This window comes from Manacus candei, unplaced genomic scaffold (genome assembly GCF_025592945.1).
Source record: "Manacus candei isolate 608988 ecotype Guabito, Panama unplaced genomic scaffold, ASM2559294v1 h1tg000053l, whole genome shotgun sequence".
Lineage (NCBI taxonomy): Eukaryota > Metazoa > Chordata > Aves > Passeriformes > Pipridae > Manacus > Manacus candei.
Window position 1 is genome coordinate 3,863,871 of NW_026138101.1, and position 19,647 is coordinate 3,883,517.

General features: G+C 51.2%; 1 protein-coding gene across 2 annotated transcripts in view; it reads left to right on the forward strand.

The window, feature by feature from the left end:
- The window catches only part of CNGB1 (cyclic nucleotide gated channel subunit beta 1), a 29,376-nt gene extending 14,371 nt beyond the window's left edge, over positions 1 to 15,005 (forward strand). For both annotated transcript variants that reach the window (XM_051801735.1, XM_051801736.1), the window contains 17 exons: positions 313 to 445; positions 3,028 to 3,099; positions 4,198 to 4,355; positions 4,504 to 4,683; positions 5,414 to 5,622; positions 6,476 to 6,526; positions 6,644 to 6,730; positions 7,096 to 7,160; positions 7,564 to 7,686; positions 8,191 to 8,332; positions 8,566 to 8,725; positions 9,282 to 9,379; positions 9,464 to 9,547; positions 9,918 to 10,036; positions 10,640 to 10,786; positions 11,228 to 11,423; positions 12,699 to 15,005. In XM_051801735.1, the coding sequence (XP_051657695.1) occupies positions 313 to 445; positions 3,028 to 3,099; positions 4,198 to 4,355; positions 4,504 to 4,683; positions 5,414 to 5,622; positions 6,476 to 6,526; positions 6,644 to 6,730; positions 7,096 to 7,160; positions 7,564 to 7,686; positions 8,191 to 8,332; positions 8,566 to 8,725; positions 9,282 to 9,379; positions 9,464 to 9,547; positions 9,918 to 10,036; positions 10,640 to 10,786; positions 11,228 to 11,423; positions 12,699 to 12,911 (2,237 nt within the window). In that variant the 3' untranslated portion in view covers positions 12,912 to 15,005. The remainder of the gene's footprint in view (positions 1 to 312; positions 446 to 3,027; positions 3,100 to 4,197; positions 4,356 to 4,503; positions 4,684 to 5,413; positions 5,623 to 6,475; positions 6,527 to 6,643; positions 6,731 to 7,095; positions 7,161 to 7,563; positions 7,687 to 8,190; positions 8,333 to 8,565; positions 8,726 to 9,281; positions 9,380 to 9,463; positions 9,548 to 9,917; positions 10,037 to 10,639; positions 10,787 to 11,227; positions 11,424 to 12,698) is intronic.
- Positions 15,006 to 19,647: the final 4,642 nt, after the last annotated feature.

A 19,647-nucleotide genomic window follows, 5' to 3' on the forward strand; every position in this document is an offset into this window, starting at 1 on the left:
AACACCCAGATGGAGTAGATGAAATCACTGCAATCTGGGCATGCAGAAGGGAAGCAGGTGGCTGTTCTTAAAGTGTTAAAAACTGGGCAAAAAAAAAAAAAAAAAAAAAAAAAGAGAAAGAAATGCTCCAAACAGTTAGGAGAAAGGAGTGCCAGGCGAGAAGGGAATGGAGGGAGAAGGAGAGTCCTCCCAGCACACTGCAAGGTCTGGGGGCAGCACTGCAGCAGCGATGGGGTTTGGGGAGCCATCCTGGCTGCAAGAGGGGCCCTGCACCCCCCTCACCTGCAACTATTGTCCTTCCCCACGGAGCAGGTAATTACCCCACCGTGGAGATCAAGGATGTGGACAGCCCAGGCGATGCTGCAGAGAACGATGGTACCCCCTTGCCGGTGCCCGCTGCCAGCGCTCCCAACAGGCTGGCGGTGCCCGGCGCAGCATCCCCCAGGTATGGCTCTGCCCAGACGCGGTCCCGGCCCCGGGGACCTCACCCCCTGGTGGTGCCAGTACAGGAAAATTTCTGTAACCATATGGAGCAGCCCATTTCCAGCAGGTTTGGACAGTGAGCCAGGGTGATGTGCGTGGGGCGGGAATTGCCCCTGTGCACGGCAGAGGAGATGGCAAAAGCCTCACCTGCTGTTTGCATTTTTTTAATTAAGTGGTTAAATTTTGTTTAAGGTTTTTGAGGACCAGGGACAGCCCTGTCTGTGTGTCCTCCTGGAGATGGGCTTGATCCCCAGGCCGTGATTGGATCCCATTTGTCTGTTGTCTCAAGTGTCTGTGCTCCCAAATTCAGAGCGTGGGGAGTCTGTGTGCTGGATCTGGGCCTTCATCACAAACCCTATAATTTTCTTGTATTTTTGCTGAAAGGGTTTGCAGCATCTCCCCCTGGGTTTGTGCTTTCAGATGGATGGCAGATGCCCTGTTCCTTGAAGTGTTCAAGGCCAGGTTGGATGGGGCTTTGAGCAACCTGATCTAGTGGAAGGTGTCCCTGCCTGTCACAGGGGGTTGGACTTTTAAGATCCCTTCCAAAACATTCAGTGATTCTATTCTCAGAGGGATTAAAACTGAGCTTTAAAATTTAGGCTGGAGGAAGCTGATGCTTTTTTGTCTGTTGTTGGGGTGGGTTTTTTCGAAGTTCATTCTTGCAGAGGATTAAAGTTCAAAACCAAAGTGTTTTTTTCCATGCTGAAAACCAGGTGCTATAGTCATTCTCACTTAATAGTTTAGATCTTTTAATAAACAAGCTCCTGGAGGACCAAATGAAATTGTGAAAATGTCCATAATCCAGCCTGTTGAACAGCTTTTCAAACTGGGAGAGAAGAGCCCCAAGGCTTCATGTACAATCCCTGCAGTGCAAATACTGACAGCATTGAGTATATTTGCAGTTACACATGTGAGCATATAAACCTTTCTGCTGTGTCTCCAGGGACTGTCTCAAAAGAACAGTGGAGGAGGTCCCTTGGTAGAGCTGGAGATTTTTAAAGGCAAGCAACTGCCATTCTCCTACACAAAAAAAATAAAATTTAATCATTCTGAACCAGAAGAAAAATGCTCCTCTCCTGCTGGTTTTTCCAGAGTAAGAGGACATCAGTTCTTCATTGAGCAGTCACCCAGTTATCCCTAAGTCACTTCTATTGGCCACAGTCTTGAGTTATTTCCTACATGGGTCTGTGAAGGATTAGAGTGAACGTGGTTTGGACAGAGTCATAAAAGACTCACCGTTAATGAGCCACATGTTGTGTAACTGGAGCCTCAAAACAGGCTGTTGCAGACAGTAAATACCAGGATATTCCAGCTGATCCCATATGGGCAGGGACCCTGCGCGTCCCACACGTCCAGGCAGGTGCAGGACAGCCGGATGCCGATGGCCTCTGGCTGCAGCATTCCAAGGGCCACAAAAACAGAGCAATGTTTGGGCTGTGACGGGGCCTTCTGTCCCAGATGGCTGTGCAGTGGATGGTTGTGTGTGGGCCAGGTGCTGTAGAGTCTCCCTGACAGAGCAAGAGCCTATCAGTGTGGGCATCCTGGGCTTGATCAGGGATGAGGACGGGCCAGTGGGGCAGCATGGTACCCTGAGGGCACAGAGGCAAGGGAAGGGCAGCTGGAGGCTGGTGAGAGATGATGGATGTTGTCCTAACGACGATACAGACCCTGGTAGGACTATTTCTCCAAGCAGGGTTTTGGAAACCTCTCCACTGACATATGAGAGTGCTTTAACAGTGGGGCTGATGGTTTTGTTCCACCCCCTGTGCTGTGCACTCGGGGAATGAAAGTTTATGAGTCTTGTTTACCTGCTCTCCCTCCCAGCAGGACACACCTGAGAGCCAGTGAGGCTGGAGGTGGTGGGCTCACAGCATTTGGCATTCTTCAAGAGACTTGTGATGGCAGGACAACCTCCCTGCAAGTGTCCTGCTTGCTCCTGCTCCACATGCAGCACTGAACCATTTTGTACCAGGGCCAGTGGGATCAGCAGCTGTGGGGGCAGGAGACCATTTGTTTGTTGCAGCTGAAATGCTGGGCTTGGTGAAGGTTTGCAAACCAGTCCAGATTTTGTTGTGATTGCCATCTTCATATTCAGCTCTCCTTCTGCCACTTTGCTTGCCCACATGTAAGGAAGTTGTCTCAGAAAACCATCTGTGCCAAGGGAAGCCACCAGCTGTGTTAGGACACATCTTATAGGTATTCCTGGTATTGGACTTTCCTTGCCTGCCTCTTGAAGTGCAGCGATGTGACAGTGCAGCACTGGGGACAAGCACAGGGTAGTGCCTGCCCTCTGTACATCTTACCAGGTGTCCCAAACGGGTTCCAAAGTGGGCTGGGTGGCTGTATGTCTATGGAGCCAAGGGCTCAGTGGTGCCTGGGAAGAAACAGGGCTTTAGCAGCAAAGGAACAGGGGAAAACTGACCCCAGCAGGAGAAGGGGAAGGGGAAAACAGATGACCCCTGGGAGGAGGAGGAGGAGGAGGGAGAAGAGCTGGCTGAGGATGGAAGACAAGCTGATCCTCGGTCGCTGTTTTTGTGTCTGCAGGAGGAGGCGACTGGTCCCAGAGGATGGTCTGGACGAGGAACTGGTGAGCTGGGACGAGGAGCAGAGGGAAAGGTGCGTGGTGGGACCTGGGGGCTCCAGATCAGCCGAGTTCCAGGGGTTTGGATCCTGGGACTTGGGTGAAAATAACAAAGATCCTACAAGTGCTGGGATACCAAAGGGAGAGGGAGCCATGCCTGCAGTGGTTCTAGTGCTGCTTAAGGCGGAAAGCACCCCCTCTCCAAAAATTATGATCGTGCTCACTGGAGCAGAAACTGTTCTCTTGTTTTTCCTGTATACATGCAGAAATATTCTCTTTAAGACTAGGTGTAACTGCAGAGAAAATGCACCTTTGATCTACATATGCTATAGTGCTGTGGGGACACCTTGTTTTTACTGACTGTGGAGAAATGACCCTTTTCTTCCATGCAGAAAGTGAGCACAAGCTGTGCATCACACACCCCAGGCCCTGGCTTCCCCACAGCCCCAGGGACAGCCTTGGAGGGAGCTGCCCTCCCTGGGAGGCACACTCCACAGGGAGCATGGTTTTGCCTTTTTCCAGTCATCACAACAAACCAGCCAGGGCTACAGCAAACGAGATTGTTTCTGTCCTCCTCCCTGCTGATGCTTCTCAGCCATGCTAAGCGAAGCATCCTGGTCTGAATCCAAACTGGTTCTAATGAAGAGGCCGAAAAGAGAAGATATAGTTTATAAATTCAGGGGCTTGATGCACATTTTCACCCCATAGTTCTTCTAAAATCATATTCTCCCAAGCACATGCAATCCAGCCTGGGATCTTGGTGCTTCCCAAGCCTTCTGACAGCATCTCACATCCCAGGGAACAGATGAGGCTCAGGTTGGTGCTGCTCGATGATCTTTTACTGAAACCACCTTAGCTTGTGTTCTTCTCATTAGACAGTACCCAAATAAATATGGGTAAATCCTAATTCAGGTCCTGTGAGTTAAAGGATGGGTCATGGCCGTGGTTTGAGGCCAGGATGGATGGGGCTTGGAGAAACCTGGTCTACTGGAAGGTAGACCCATGGCAGAGGGGTTGGAACGAGATGAGCTTTAAGGTCACTTCCAAGCCAAACCATTCCAGGATTCTGTGATTCTGTGAACCTGCCCTGGTGTTTTCCTGCCTGCATGAAACGCCCGATGGTTTGCCCGCAGCCTGCCCGAGCGCATCGGCTCGGCCACGAGCCTGAGCAGTGCCATCATCAACACCCGGCTCCAGGAACTGGTGAAGCTCTTCAAGGAGAGGACTGAGAAGGTGAAAGAGAAGCTGGTTGACCCCGATGTCACCTCGGATGATGAGAGCCCTGTGGCATGTGAGTTCCAGCGGGGCTGGGAGCGTTTCGCTGGCGGGTCCCCACGCACGCCGTGTTTTCCGGGAGACGGATGTTTTGTTTACAGTTTAAAGACCTTAAAACAAATTGCAGTAACAAGATTTTTTTTCTCCACTTTAACCTCTCCCAGCGCCCGCTAAGCCAGCGCCTGCAGCAGCACCAGTGCCTCCCCTGGGAGGGGAGGTGGAGGAGGACAAGCCATCAGGGGATGACCACTACTGTGAGATGCTGTGCTGCACCTTCAAGTACCGGCCCTGGCTGGACCGCCTGAAAAGCTACCAGTTCCCCAGCAGCATCGACCCACTCACCAGTGAGTGATGGAGCACAGCCTCATGCCTGGGCTGGGGGCAAGCTGGTGGGACCAGGGGAGAGGGGCTGAGCAGGGGAGGAGGTGCAGGTGAGGAGATCTTATAGAGAGGAGACATTATAGAGAGGAGAGGAGAACTAAGCAAGAAGCAACTTAGCTTTCACTAAAGCCTAGAGTTTTAAATATCTCTGCAAGGCATAGGCTTTCCTAAATATTTCCCGATAGCTGTGCGTGTCAGGAGCACAGCCGGGCACGGAAGGGACAGCCACCTTCTGCTTTCAGGCTTTTTAGTGGGAAAACCCTGTCCCTGTGGTGTGGATACCCCAAATAAAAATAAAAGTCACAAAAGAAATATCAGCTGCCTGGTGGCCACTCCACAGGAGCCCAGCTCTTTCCTTAGCCTCTGCTATTCCCCATCCCTTTGGAAGCCCCTGGGCTCAGGCCATCAGTTCAGCATGGCTGCAGGGGGAAAAGCAAAACAGGGAAGTCTGTGTTGTGGCAGCAAAGGAAAAGCAAACCTAGTTGAATGAGCAAAGCTGGAAGCTTCCCAACAAAACACGGTGTGCTCCGTGACTGGTGCTGTTCACTCTGCACCAGAGCCCAGCTCACCTGTGGCTAAATGCTGTCACCAAGAGACCTCCTGCAGGGTTCCAAGTTGTGCTCAGGGCAGGTCAGGGCATGAAAACCCTGGGATGTCTGCCCAGCTGATCGTGGTGCTGTTCCCTGTGTGCAGATCTGATGTATGTACTGTGGCTGTTCTTCGTTGTCACGGCCTGGAACTGGAACTGCTGGTTGATCCCCGTCCGCTGGGCTTTCCCCTACCAGACCCCAGCAAACATCCACTGCTGGCTGCTGGTGGACTACCTGTGTGACCTCATCTACCTGCTGGACATCCTCGTGTTCCAGACCCGGCTGCAGTTCGTCCAGGGGGGAGACATCATTGTGAGTGGCACATGCTGCATCCACCACTGCAGGGACCGGCTGGGGGGGCCTCCCATCCCCATCCCCATCCTCAGACCTCTGAGCTGAGCTCTCCAAGCTCTCCCACCACAGCTCTGGATACTCTTGGAGACTGCAAGCATCTCTCCTGACACGTGGTGGATAAGCCAGCTGTCTTTCTGTCTGCCAAACACATTATTTGTCCCCTAAAGGCAATACCAGCCCATCTAGAAAACGCATGGTCCGTGGCAGCCCCATTCCTGGGAAGAGATGCCAGGAGGGTGCTGCTCTGTGGGGTTGTTCTGCCCATAGTGTGAGATGCTCACTGACCAGCCCTGGTGTAGTTGTGCCCTGCTAACCATGGGCATGGGCATAAAAAACTCTTGAGTTTGATTTTCAGGAGCAGACTGGGCAGAATGCATTAGCAATTGCAATCTGAACACACAGATCACGTGCCTGAGAAAACGGAAAGCCCTTGATTTTATTCAGTTAAATTCAGTTAAATAAGCTGTGAAAAATCAAACCTTGAGGGTACAGCCTTCCCATGGCCATGCAGATGCTCAGGTAGGCAGGTTCCTCCTGTAAAGTCTGTTTTTTGTGAGATTGCCACTGTGATGTGCTTTCCCTGGGATGCAAAACAAACACAAGATGTCCCAAGATAGGATGGGAAGATGGCATATGGCCAGGTCTTCTGCTTGGCTTGTTCTGCTCCCATTCCTGGAAATGAAGGGAAGATCTTCCCTGTTATGGTGCAGAAAGGGAAAACCAGGCATGAGCATGTTGGCCATGACTTTGCTTTCTGTAAGCAACGATCAATCTTCCCCTCTCTCTCTCTCTTCTTCCTGTTCCCAACCAGACTGATAAAAAGGCCATGAAAGAGAACTACCTGAGATCACAACGTTTTAAGGTTTGCCATAATTTTGTATATTAATCTGAATCTTTAATCTGCCCCGTGGTTTGCAGCCCCATCCCAGTGCACCTGCAGGTCCCCTCAGAGGCTTCTCTCTTTTTGTGTGGATTTCAGATGGATGTGCTGTGCCTCCTGCCCCTGGATTTCTTCTACTTCAAAATTGGTGTCAACCCACTCCTGCGCTTCCCTCGATGTCTGAAGGTGAGTTGGAGTTTACAAAATCAGGTAGAATAGCACCTACAGTGGATTTGGAGGAGTTCTGTGCTGCTGGGGTGAACTATGGCTTGCTAAACTCATTAGTGATGACAAGAGGATTGTAAAATGTAAGGGAAGTCTTATCCCAAAGGCTTTGCAGTGCTGTTTGTCAAATCTTCATTTCAATCCTAAGCCATGCTCACATTTGAATAGAAGGGCACTTATAGATGGACCCAAATCTGTCCATGGCAGCCTGTGCTGCAGGGGGGCTACAAGAGGGAAGCAGAGGGGCAGTGGGGCTTTATGGGGAGGTGACTGTCCCAGTGGGGGCTGCAGGAAGCTGGAGCATGCTGCTTTCCTTCTCCTCCCAGTACATGGCCTTCTTCGAGTTCAACAACCGCCTGGAGGCCATCCTGACCAAGGCATACATCTACAGGTGAGGGGGGGCCAAGGGAAGGAGGGAGTGTGGAGTTGCTGTTTGCCACTGGGGAGGAAGGTTCACTTTGGTGTGCACCAGTTACAGGCTCCTGGTTTATTTTCCTGCCACCCCTGGGCTGGCTGATGTGGATGCTGGCTGATGAAGCAGCATGTGGGGCTCCCCGAGCCCATGTGGGTAGGATCATCTCTCTCACGGTTTTTTCTGGCTCTTCTAGAGCTGCAGGGCTGCAGGAGGGAGCAGCAGGGTGCATGTTTGGGTGCTCTGTGATTCCTGCAACGGCAGGACCTCTCGGTCATCGTTTTGAGGCTCCTTGTGATGCTGGGGGTGGTAGTGGGGACATATTTCTCCCAGAAGACACTATATCGTCTCCTTTTCTGCTCTCTCCTGGTTCTTTTTGCAGAGTGATTCGAACAACTGCCTACTTACTGTACAGCTTGCATGTGAACTCCTGCCTCTACTACTGGGCCTCAGCCTACGAAGGACTGGGCTCTACCACCTGGGTCTATGATGGGGAAGGAAACAGGTACAAGCCAGGGCTTGGATCTTACACAGCACAGCCTGCTAGGATGAGCTGAAGTAATAAGGGAGGTGTTGGGGTGCAGCTGGATTCATAAAAACCCTGGAAGGAAAGGGTTGGGAGTGCCAGGAGAAGATGTGGAGCATCCTTTGCTAACAATTTGTTCACAAATCCTTATTCTCCCCTGATGATTTCTGAAAGTGTAAATGTTGCTGAAAACACATTGCTGGTTTATGGCAGTGGTGCTGTAAGGAGCAGCCAGAGCAGCTGAGCCTCCTACATGGAGGTTTCTGGAGAATCTATAGGTCCCCCTGCTCCTGTAGCACCTCCAGAAGCACCTGCAGGTGTGGTGGGGAGTCTGAAGCCCTTCAGTTTTTCCCTCTGTCACCCATAATTACTCTCAGCAGGCTCTGGCTTGCCATGGCCAGAGGATGTGAGCTCAGTGCAGAGGGGTGAAACAGGCCTTCATGCCAGAAATGCCTTCAGAGCTGCCTCCTCTTTCCCTCCCAGCTACATCCGCTGCTACTACTGGGCAGTCAAAACCCTCATCACCATCGGGGGCCTGCCAGACCCCAAGACACTGTTTGAGATTGTCTTCCAGCTGCTGAACTACTTCACAGGCGTCTTTGCTTTCTCTGTCATGATAGGGCAGGTGAGTGGGAGTCACGGAGGGTTCCCAGCCTCGGGTGGGGATGGTTGCAGTGTGGTTGATCCGCAGGTTTGCATCTTCAGGTTTGTTTTTCCCATTTGAGGACATGCCTGGCACTGGTGCAAGACAAAAAGTACTTGCTGGGTGCTGTTAGGGCTCGGTTTACACACTCCAGACTGCTTGAGTGATGGATAAGTGACAGCAACTAAAACTTTTCTTCCACCTCTTCCGTTCAGATGAGGGACGTGGTTGGTGCCGCTACAGCAGGACAAACTTACTACAGGAGCTGCATGGACAGTACCATTAAATACATGAACTTCTACAAAATCCCCAGAACTGTTCAGAACCGGGTGAAAACGTGGTATGAGTACACGTGGCACTCGCAAGGCATGCTAGGTGAGACCCAGCCACTCCAAGGGCTGTGTTTTACTGTGGTTGTTTTGCGGGGCTGAAATGTTGCTGTCAAATAGCACTGCAGTTTTGGGGTGTAGGGTGCCTTATTTTGCTCTTCACTACTGGCTCACAGCACTTTGGTGAGCCGGAATCACTCATAGCACACTGAGTCCAGTGTCCCACATGCTGGTCCCTGGGGAGAGGGCAGTGACTGGCAATCACTGGCCAGAATGTGTCCAGCAGCAAAGATACCAGCTCACCATACCAGGCAGGACCAGGACCTCTGTGCCCATCCTCCTGGGCAAGAAAGATGATGGCTTGGGCTCAGTGGTGTGTCTGAGAGCCATCAGGGCAGGGATAACGTGAAGGGTGGTTCTCCGTCGCCCCTTGGATTTAGACCTGCAGGTTGCTGGGTGGGCAGAGGCTGGAGGGGCCCATTTTGGGAGAGCTGGCTCCTGCCCTCTGCCACTGGAATGTGAGTTGCTTCCCTACTGCCACGTCAAGGACATGCTCTCCTATCAAGAGCTGGAAACAGCCAGTTTTCTGCTTTGTCTCACAGATGAGTCAGAGCTGCTGGTGCAGCTGCCAGACAAGATGAGGCTGGACATCGCCATCGATGTGAACTACAACATCGTGAGCAAAGTGGCCCTTTTCCAGGTATCCCCTGCAGCACGGGTCCTGCCTGGCAGAGCCTGCCATGCTGACACAGACTTACACCATGTTGGCTCTATTTTGGCTCAGGGTTGTGACAGACAGATGATCTTTGACATGCTGAAGCGGCTCAGATCAGTGGTCTACCTGCCTAATGACTACGTGTGCAAGAAGGTAAAGTGACATGTGATGCTTGGGTGCCCTCCCATGCCCGGTGTTACAGCCAGGCTGTGCAGGGCACTAGGGGAAAGCCAGGCCTGGCCCATCACCCTGGTGTTGAGCCACTTCACAGGGAGGGAATTTGGAGCAAAATCATCCTTGGTTGCAGCCATTAACAGCAGGAGAGCAGGGAAGAGCCTGTCGAGCTGCAGGAGACCTTGGGGTGCTTAGATGGTGCTCAGGAGTAAACACCATCAAGACAAAGAATTTTGGGAGCTTGGAGAGGGCAGTATGGTCATGGGAGTTTCCAGCAAGATGCTGGTTAGGGCATCCATGAGGCCTCCCTGCTTCTGGGCATGCCCCCCAGCACCCCTCTTCCCTGCAGGGAGAAATAGGCCGTGAGATGTACATTATCCAGGCGGGACAAGTGCAGGTGCTGGGGGGACCCGACGGCAAATCCGTGCTGGTGACTCTGAAAGCTGGATCCGTGTTTGGAGAAATAAGGTGAGAGAAGCATTCTCAGGGAAACGGGGAAATATAGCTCATGGGCTCTGGGAGAGGAAGGTGGGAAGTGGGAGGATCAGCAGCATCCCAGTTATCTCTGTGATTGAGAGCCGTGAACACTGGGCAGCGGCTGAGACACAGATTACAGGATTTTTCCTTGGAGCTTTTCTGCTGTTTTTGTCATCATGTTGTTTTCGGCATGGGGAGCTGGTGATGTTAAGCAGAGGTACATGGATGGAGGGGTGAGAAAATGAATAAGAAAAGATGCTTCACAAAAACAGTCTCACAGCCATTTAATCCACCCATTTCATGGGCATGCAATGTCCTGTACCAGTCTGTAACACAGGGATGCTGCTGCCTCCCTACAGCCCAGCAGCCACTGGACTGGTGTAAAACACAACATTCAACCCTCCAAACCCCCAAATCATTTTTTATATAGTGCAGTATGCAAATTTCCTTCAAAAATTAGATATGGGAAATTCCATCGGGAGTGAAAATTACGCTCTGAGTCCTCTGAAAGAGAGAGATGGAGGCATGCAGAAGAGACCTGAAGTTGTGCTGAGCCTGTGAGCAGAAGCACTGACATCTTGCCGTGTCTCTCAGCTTGCTGGCGGCAGGAGGGGGAAATCGCCGAACAGCAAACGTCATAGCTCACGGCTTCGCGAACCTTTTCATTCTGGAGAAAAAGGACCTGAACGAGATTTTGGTGCACTATCCGGAGTCTCAGAAGCTGCTGCGTAAGAAGGCCAAGTGCGTGGGGTTTTTAAAAATAGCAGAGCCCGGATATCAGAGTCTCAGAGGAGATTTCCCTCTGTGCGAAGCCCCGGGAAAGCTCCTGCTGCAGGTGCTGGGTTCTCTCTCCCAGAGGCGGCTCCCGCTCCGGGCTGGATCCGCTGTGCCTCGGCAGAGGGCACCCGTCCCTCGTCGCTGGGCTGGGGAGGCTGGGGCTGCCCCAGCCCTACTCTGAACCTTCGCCACTAAAAGCGGGTGGAGCTGGGGAACGAACGTGGGCAGGGTGCCTTCGTTTAAAAATCTATTAAAGTATTTAAATTTTAGCATTACTTATTATTCTGTCCATCCTAAGGCATAACAAATCCCGGCCCTTTTAACGCCTGTTTCTTCCTCGCTATAAAATCCAGCTAATAGAACACGTTCCCGGGCTGACATCATCTCTCCCTTTCCTTGCTGCAGGAAAATGCTGAAAAGCAACAACAAACCCAAAGACGAGAAGGGAGGCCCTGAAGACGCGCTGATCATTCCCCCAAAAGCTGAGACCCCGAAGCTCTTCAAGGCTGCCCTGGCTGCCACGGGGAGGATGGGGGGCAAAGGGCCGCTGGGGCGGCTCCGCTGGAGGCTGAGGGAGCTGAAGGAGATGCAGGCGGCGCAGGTCAGCATGGGGAGGATGGAAGTTTAGCTTTGCTTCATTAGATGCCGAGTCTCTGTTCCCCCTCCCCACGGGCTTCAGACTCGTTAAGGTGCCTAAAAGAAGTGAGCTCAGGTCATCAGGCACTGACACAGCGTGGGCAGATGGGAAGGGGTGACCCAACATCTCCAACAGGGCCTTGGGAGAACGCCAGTGTCCCACAGGGGTTTGTTTTGCAACACAGGAGGGTAGTACACTGACTTTTTGCCTAGCTCTGCTAAGCCTGAGTGTAATTTCTAGCTGGGCTGTAGCCACAGATGGAATGAATGTCTCTTGCATCCTGCAGAGACAGAGCCTCTCATAATTAATCGATGTGCTGGTGGGACAGAGGGCAGTGCTGGCACCGAGCACCCACAGCCCAGTCAATATATCAAAGCTTTCCTGGCACAGCTGGGGCAGAGGCCCCCACAGCAGGCACTGCTGTCCCACTAGCTCTGCATGAAACCCCCTGCTTTTTTTCTTTCTTTCTTTCTTTTTTCTTCCAACTGTCTCAGCTAAACTTGAAAACAAAGTTTTGTCCTGTTATTGCTCTCCCCAGCATGGAACCACGCAGGCTATCACATCTGGACACGCAGAGGGAGGTGGAAGAGTAGCTGATAGGGAGGGGTGGCCTTGAGGCTGGGTAAACAGCCAGGAGATGCCAGGCATAGCTGCATTTCTGCAGGCCTTCACAGAGGCACAACAGAGGCTTCACAAATGTGGTGTTCAGCACTAATTCATGACCAGTTCATGGCAGTGGTGAACAGAGGCACTTTGGGCTCCATAGGGCAACAAGGCCTGTCACTGAAGGGTGCACATTTTGAGAACCAACCCCACTAGTGGGTTAGCAGGACCCCACTGCTGGAAAGACATCCCTCTCCATAGCACATCCTTAGGACAGGTTTCCAAGGCTCCTCTCTGAAGGAGGAGCAGTCTGGGGCTGCTCCCTCACAACACCACTTCTGCCACGTTTAGCCCAGATCAGCCCCTCCAGATGCTTGAGGAGCAAAGCAAGAGCTAGTGCAGGAGGTGTGAGAAGGCTCTGTTGCACTCCTCTCTATGTGTTTCTCAAGACATGCAGGATATAATCCAGCTGCCCCTCTTGCAGGGGGCAACTCTGGCAACAAAATGACATCCCAGTGTATGTGGTGGAACCACAGAACAGCTGCCTGCCTTTGCACAGTGCAGACACTCTGTTGGGGGTACTGGGCAAGCCTCTGCTAAGGTCGATTTCACCTTTTTTGTTTGTTTTTATTGCAGGGTTCCAGTTTCAGTCCAACCCCACCAAAGTCACCAGTGCACCAGAGATCTCCTGTCACCTCCCACAAAGTCCAAACCCGCCCAGGAGAAATATCCTCAGAATCTTCTGATCATTTAGTCACCGTTCGTGTGATTCCCACGGCACAAGAAGATGAGGAAATCCTCGCTGCTGAGATTTCAGAGAAAGAAGACAAAGAAAAAGGAGAGAAATGAAACAGCAGCACGTCCTGGGGCAGGCGTAGGAGTCAGGCAAATGCCTGGGGTAGCAGATTTTTGTTATTAATGATTTCCATGCGGTGGCTGTAGGCTTTGCAATGTGCTGCGGGTAGGATCTGCCTCTCTTTTCTGTCCAGACCCTCATTCCCTGCTGATAAAACCCTCTGCCATTTGACCCAGAACCATACAAGCCTTCCATGCTCTGCAGATCAATATTTATTGAGCATCTTTATGAATTTCCCACTAAATCTCAGGCCAGCCCTCTTGCTTTGAAATCCAGCTTTATGGAGGGAGAGCTCTGGAAGAAATTGCTTTTTATGGCTCTGGATGGTTAATGAGTGTTCACATAAAGAGTGAAGAGTTATTCACCTCTGACAGCTGAGTCACTGCTCGGCCAGAAACAATCAGGGGGAAAAAAATAACAAGGTTTCTCTGTTGGGCTCAAGGTTGACAGCGGCAGTGGAGAGTGATTCATCCGGAAAGGATGCGGACTATGCTCACAAGCCGAGTGTGGAGCAAATCACACTGTCACAAGAATGCCAAGGTCTGTCCCCGAGTGCACAGTCTGCAAGGTACTTGAGGGTCTCTGCGTGGTGCCAAGGCCACCTTGAGTTTGCCACTGGGAAGAGTTCCTGCCAGCAATCCACCCTGGGAAGGTGGTGGGGCCTCCGTCACTGCAGGGTCTTGTGGAGAGATTTGATGAGCATCTTTCAGGGATGGAGAAGCACAATCCTGGATGTTCCTGGAGTTCCTTTCTAGCCCTGGGTTTCCATGGGTGCACCAGCCTGCCAGTGCTGGGAGAGATAAACAGAGGGCAGGAAGGGAGAAGCTGAGTTGGTTCCCAGCTGGGAGGGGAAAGAGAAGTGCAGTAAGTGCTCTCCTCTCCCAGACAGTGTTTCAGAGTCAGCTCAGAGTCTGTGCCACACAAGCAACTCTGCACAACCGTGCAGGTGCTCCCCTGCAGTCACTGCTGGACCTCAGTGACATCCACTTTTCCAGCAGCTGATTTCCAGCCCTTCAGTCACTTGACTGGCTCTTGGCCACATTTCCCATGCAGGAGCCACGCTGGTATTGCTCATTGCTGCGACAGGGCACTTGTGAAGACACTCTCCCAGTGCTGGGACTGGGCACTGGAAGGGAAGTGAACATCTGATTAGCAGCCAGCACACCCAGCTGATGGCTCAAGGTGTCTGATCTTCTCCCAGCACCACCAGGTCCTCTTCTTCCTCAGGCCCAGCACCAACCAGAGCAGCTGCTGGTGAGCTGAGAGGTGGTAAGAAGTGGGATGGCACCAAACGAGGCACTGCAGATCCTCCCCAAGGTTTTTGCTCACCACATCCCCACGGCACCGCCGGCTCCATTGAGAGGAGACAGTTTCCATCCTCTGGAGGAAAAGCTGGGGCAGGTTTTGCCGCAGGGAGCAGCCCCAGCTCCACAGCCAAGGGGCTTCTCAGGTGTTCAGCAAATCCTGTGAGCAGTGCTGCAGGTTCCACAGGTCTGGCTGTGAGACAGCCAGGGCTGTTCATGCAGGGTGTCAGCTCTGGCATCACCCCCCTGGGTGATCCCTCTTCCCATCAGGAGCCTGGGGCTGACCTTCACCTCCTTTGGGATCCTCTTCTTTTGTTGCTTCCCCCCCCTTGCAAAATAGATGGGTTCCTGTGGCAGAAAAAGCCAGAATAGATGTTAGCATTAATTAACAATGGCTTGCTTTCTTTTAAACAAATTTAATGAGCTCCACTCTAATGCAGGAGAGTCTGAAGCCACCACTGCCCTTCACATTGCAGGGGAGAGGCTGCATTCACCCAAACCTCCCTGAATATTTCTCGTCCTCAGTCATTTGCAAGTGGTTTCCTGCTGGGTGGAAGGTTTCTGTGCAGAGTGCAAAGTATTTTCTTTTCACTCTATAAACATTTATATAATCAAACCAGGAAATGTGCAAAAGTCAAACTGGGGCTCTGATTTGCTGCTGTGGTTTGATACAGTTTAGGAAAAGCATTTAAGTAAATAGTGAGGTGTAATGGCTTTCATAATTCACTGTATCTACAATAAACACCACGTAGATTACCGTTCTTTTGCTGTGGATTTATTTCAACATTCCAGTTGTTTTCCCACTTTTTGCTCACTGATGCACCAACAGAGCCAGAAAGTCCTGAACATGCAGTTCACAGATTTTTCCAATAAATTATTTAGAGGTCACATAATACTGGCAGAATGATTGCAATTTTTATTTTAATCACCAGCAGGAGGGAAAAACTCCTTCTTAAACGGCAAATATTGCTTGAAGATCTTAGTTTTCAACATGCAGCATGAGATGGTGATGGATACACGACTGGTAATTCTGGAAGCACGGGGACATCTGAAATTATCCTTCCCTGTGTTCTGTTTACGGCTTTAGTTCTTTGGAGGGATTACTCTCCAGGTAATAATTAAGGTCAAGGTAGGGCTGGGCTTATGAGCTGGGCTGGGGAGTTGAGCTCAGGTCTATTTGCTGTGCAGGACTATTTAGAGGTGACAGGGAGGCTGAGGAGACTTCAGTGCCTCTTGGTTTGGGGGTTGCCATGAGCTGGCTTTCTGCTGAATTTTGTAATTCCACTTATTTACCAGTTTTGCTGTATTTGCAATGGGCTTCTTTGCATTTGTTCCAGCAAGTATCTCACAGTGGGCACTTGTCACTCCGTGTCCCCTACAACTGCCCTTGGAACGTTCCTGATGGATTTGGTAATGCTCCATGTACCTTTACTGCATTTCTTATCAGCTTTTGCTCCTTCCACTTGGTGTCCTCAAGTCTTGGGTCCATCTGATATGATATCCTCTAATAATATGCATGCAGTACTTGAGGGATCTTGCCAGGCAGCTGCTTATTGCCATAGAAACCAGGTTTTCTTGCAGTGATATTTTAGCTGTTGCTACTTTTTAGTGAAATACGTGGAATAGAGGACTGCTGGAGGAGAAAGCAGAGCTTGCTGTTGGAGCTGTAGGAATGTGACAGGTTTTGCCTCACTATCACAAGCAGCATCTTTACTGGAGGCTTTATATATACTGTTTACATATATAAAAGTATTAATATAATACACATATATACTTTTTATAGCCATATTCCCTGTGACCTGTGCTGTTATGTCTTTCAGAGAACTGATACTGATTCAATGCTCTGTATGAAGTTAAAGAAGACAAATGTCTTTAAAAAAATCAGTCATCTGATGGTGGAGGAAGTTGGTTTCCCCTGGATAGAAACAGGGCAGGTAGCTTCTCTGTATTTATAGCCAGAGCAATCTTTTAAAAAGATTAAGTGCAATTGCAGGTTAATCACTGATAAGGTTGTAACGAAAGTAAAAGCAAATAAGCAGGTTTGAGGATTAGACTCAGGTCCAGAAAGAAATTTCAGGATAAATGGAAAGCCCAGTTAAATGGTGTTCAATTAGAAAGCCTGAAATAAAATTAAGCACTTTAACCTTGAAGCCTGTAGACCTTAACCAGCAGGACACAGCCCTAGGTCAGAGAACAGTCTGTAACCCACTTTTTCTGCCTATATATAATTTTTTTCCCATGCGTAGCTCTGCTTTGAGTCATGGTTGCATATAAACCCCTCAGAATCCCTTTTATCTTCCTCTTAAATGGAGCTAACAAAACTCTGGTTTTCTCTGTCCTGAGCAAGCAGCTCCTTTTAAGTGCAGAAATGGTCCCACTGGAGTTAACACCCTGAAAAACAGCCAGACCACCATTTGGGAAGGGGTCACACAGAGGTTCACAAGCCCACAGGTGCCCATGCTAGTGTTTATTAACAGCTCAGCTTAGGCTGAGCTCAGGCTTGATGACCTTTTTTCCTTTTCTCATTCTTTCCTCATTTACCCATTCTTATTTTGGGATGAAACTCGCCCACCTTGGTTCATGTCATAGGGTGAATGTCTTAGGGAGACCTGCACAATATCAGTGAGTTGGGTGTGAGTTCATCTGAAGAAGAGAAGCCTAGAAACCCACATTATTTCATGTAGCTATTCCTGCTTTCAGAAGTCAGTTGATACATGAGAAGAGCTGGAAGTCAAACAGTTAAAGTCTCAAAACTTCTTTCTTGGACAAATTGGAAGGGATTTGAGAAGAAACGTAAACAACTGGAGAAGTGAGATAAATCAGGTTGTGGGGATTGATGATATGGGGTGGCCAGGGAACACCCCTGCCAGCTCTGGGCTGTCACACCCCTAAAGTGCTCCACACGGTTTTGCAGGTGCTCACTTTGAAAACTTGAGCTTGCCAGGACAGCCACTGCTCCCTTCCCAGCTCTATCTGTCAGAAGAGGTGGGGAGGAGGGCTCTGCATCCACACAGCAGGACTGCTGTCCTGGCCCCCTGCCGAACATCGGGGCCTTCTGGAGCCTCCCATGTGTCTCCTCGTGGATGGTCCGGATCCACCCCAGGATGAGCATCACGTGGATGGTCCGAATTGGCCCCAGGGTGGGCATCACATGAGCCGCCCCGTGCAGCTCTGTCTTAGCAGTAACCGAAGGAATGAAGACCAGCCAGACTAGTTACTCATTCTAGATAAGAGGCTCTTTTGTGCTGCAGAAATACCAACATCACGTGAAAATCCCTCCGCTGCCATGGTTACTGGCCACCGTCAGAGCCGCCAGCGAGACGGGACTGGAAGCATTGACAGGGCTTCTGGTCTCCCTTTCACAGGGGGGGAACTCCAGCCATAAAATCCGCACTCTGCCCCAAAAAGGAGGGGAGACGGCTGCAGGGACTTCCGAGCCCTGCCCACACCCGGCATCGCGATGCTGAGAGCTTGTTGTGTACAGGCTCTGCCCTGCTACCGGGCATTTGGCTCTGGGTTTTATGAATTCCTCACTAATAACCTGAGATATTGTTTAAAAAGTGAGAAAATTGTGCTGCTTCCTGGGTGGGCTCTGCCCCGTTTCCTGGTTTTCTGGCATTTAGGAACAGCTTGACCTCTTGGCACTCTCGCTTTTTTCACTAATGCTTTTCTCATTAAAGTGCTTTCCTGAACACTAATTAGGGCGGTTTTCCTTTTGTAAATTAGCCTGATACGATCTGTGTGTCTTGGCAGACACCCTTGGAGCAGGAACCCAGGGCTTTGCGTTTGATCGCTATTTATTTTGCAAATCTCCCCAGTTTCACTGCTCTTAACTGCCTTCTAGAAAGTGCAGGCAGGTGGAGATTAATGGGAGGGAAATGGGGCTTTCCAGTTGGCCTGCCTTGAGAAACAGGAGAGTTTTTGGTGCTACAGGGGCCTTCCAGCCTCTGCGGGTTGTTGAGGTGGTGTGGGCACATGAGCTCCTTCCCATCCCACCCCGGCATCCTCGCCTGCTGTGTGGTGGAGGAGCAGGTCTGCAAGCAAAGGCACTGCCTGAACCGACCTTTTGACAGGTGACAGAATAAAATATCTGATTAACACGCTCATTCTGTGCAATTAAAGCACTTCTCCTGACTATAGCAATTGCTCAGACCTGAGCAACCCATCTAAGTATGGATGCCTGCAGAGGGAGGGAAGTCCACCTGTCTGCCACTGCCCCTAAATCGGTGGTGTCAGCAATTTGCTGGGGACCAATGGTGCTCAGGAGGGGATGGACGTTAATCAGCTCTCATTTTCTTAATGCACTGGCAGATGGGAGTGGAGGGGACGGTGCTTTCTCTGTCTCTGGTCACGGATGGGACAGAAACGCAAGTGGTTTATATGGGGTGAGAAATTCAGCAGTGAAGGAGACACTGAGCACGGGAAGCCACCCTCTGCCTTCACTCACTGGGAAGGCTGGCAGTGAGTGGAGCATCCCTGGAGGGTCCTGCTACCCTGGCTCTGCATCAGCACTGGAACCCTCCTGGTACCAGGCACTATCACGGACCATCTTTACAATAAGGGAAGAGGAGAACTGCAGGGGCTTCACTTGGAGACCCCTGAGGCTGGAACAGAGTGACAAAGCCCTTGAAGAAAAGGCAGCGATTTTCCAGTGCCAGTGTGCCAGGAGCGTGGCACCAGGTGTGGAAAAGTGTGGTGAAGCATTCCACCCCAGGGAGCCGCTGCTGCCAGCACAGCCCCACCATCCCAGCCGGCCCCCAGCATCCTAGGGAGGCTTGAGGGGAGGTTCCCACAGACCCTCTCTGGAGCTCAGCATCCTTTCCTGGGCTGTGCTGAGCCATGCACACACTGTGGGCACTGGCAGGACTGTCAGTGCAGGGCTGGAGCAAGGGGAGCAGCAAGAGGAGCGGGATGCAGGCTGTGCAGAGCATCCCTGCCCGCGGTGAGGACGGTGAGCAGCGCAGCCTCCAGGGGTGTTTCTGCCGACCCGTGGGCACGGTGTGGAGACTGGCCTGTGGAGGAGGATGCTTCTGCAAAATGCACCCAGGACCAGGGGTGGCCTGGATGGGCCCACAGGTGAGAGCAGTGGTGGGGGCTGGGGGTGAACAGGGCATGGTCTGTTTCAAAAGCAAAGGCTGGGGATGAAAACCAGCAAAATGCCTCTGGATTGGAGTCGTGTTCGCAAAACGTGCCTGGATGTCTGCACACAGGCTCTGTATTTATTTTGCTGTTGCTTCCCTAGGGGTTAATTCAGCAGCACTTTTTTGTCTGGTGGGCTGAAGGTGAAGATACGTGAACAGAGATGTCTGAGCCCCAGAGAGCCCTGGTCCCACCTCACCTGGGATGCTGAGCACCCCAGCCATGCCTTGGTCCCACCTTGTGTACCATTTCCTTCTCCACCTCATCCTTGTTTCACCTGACACCT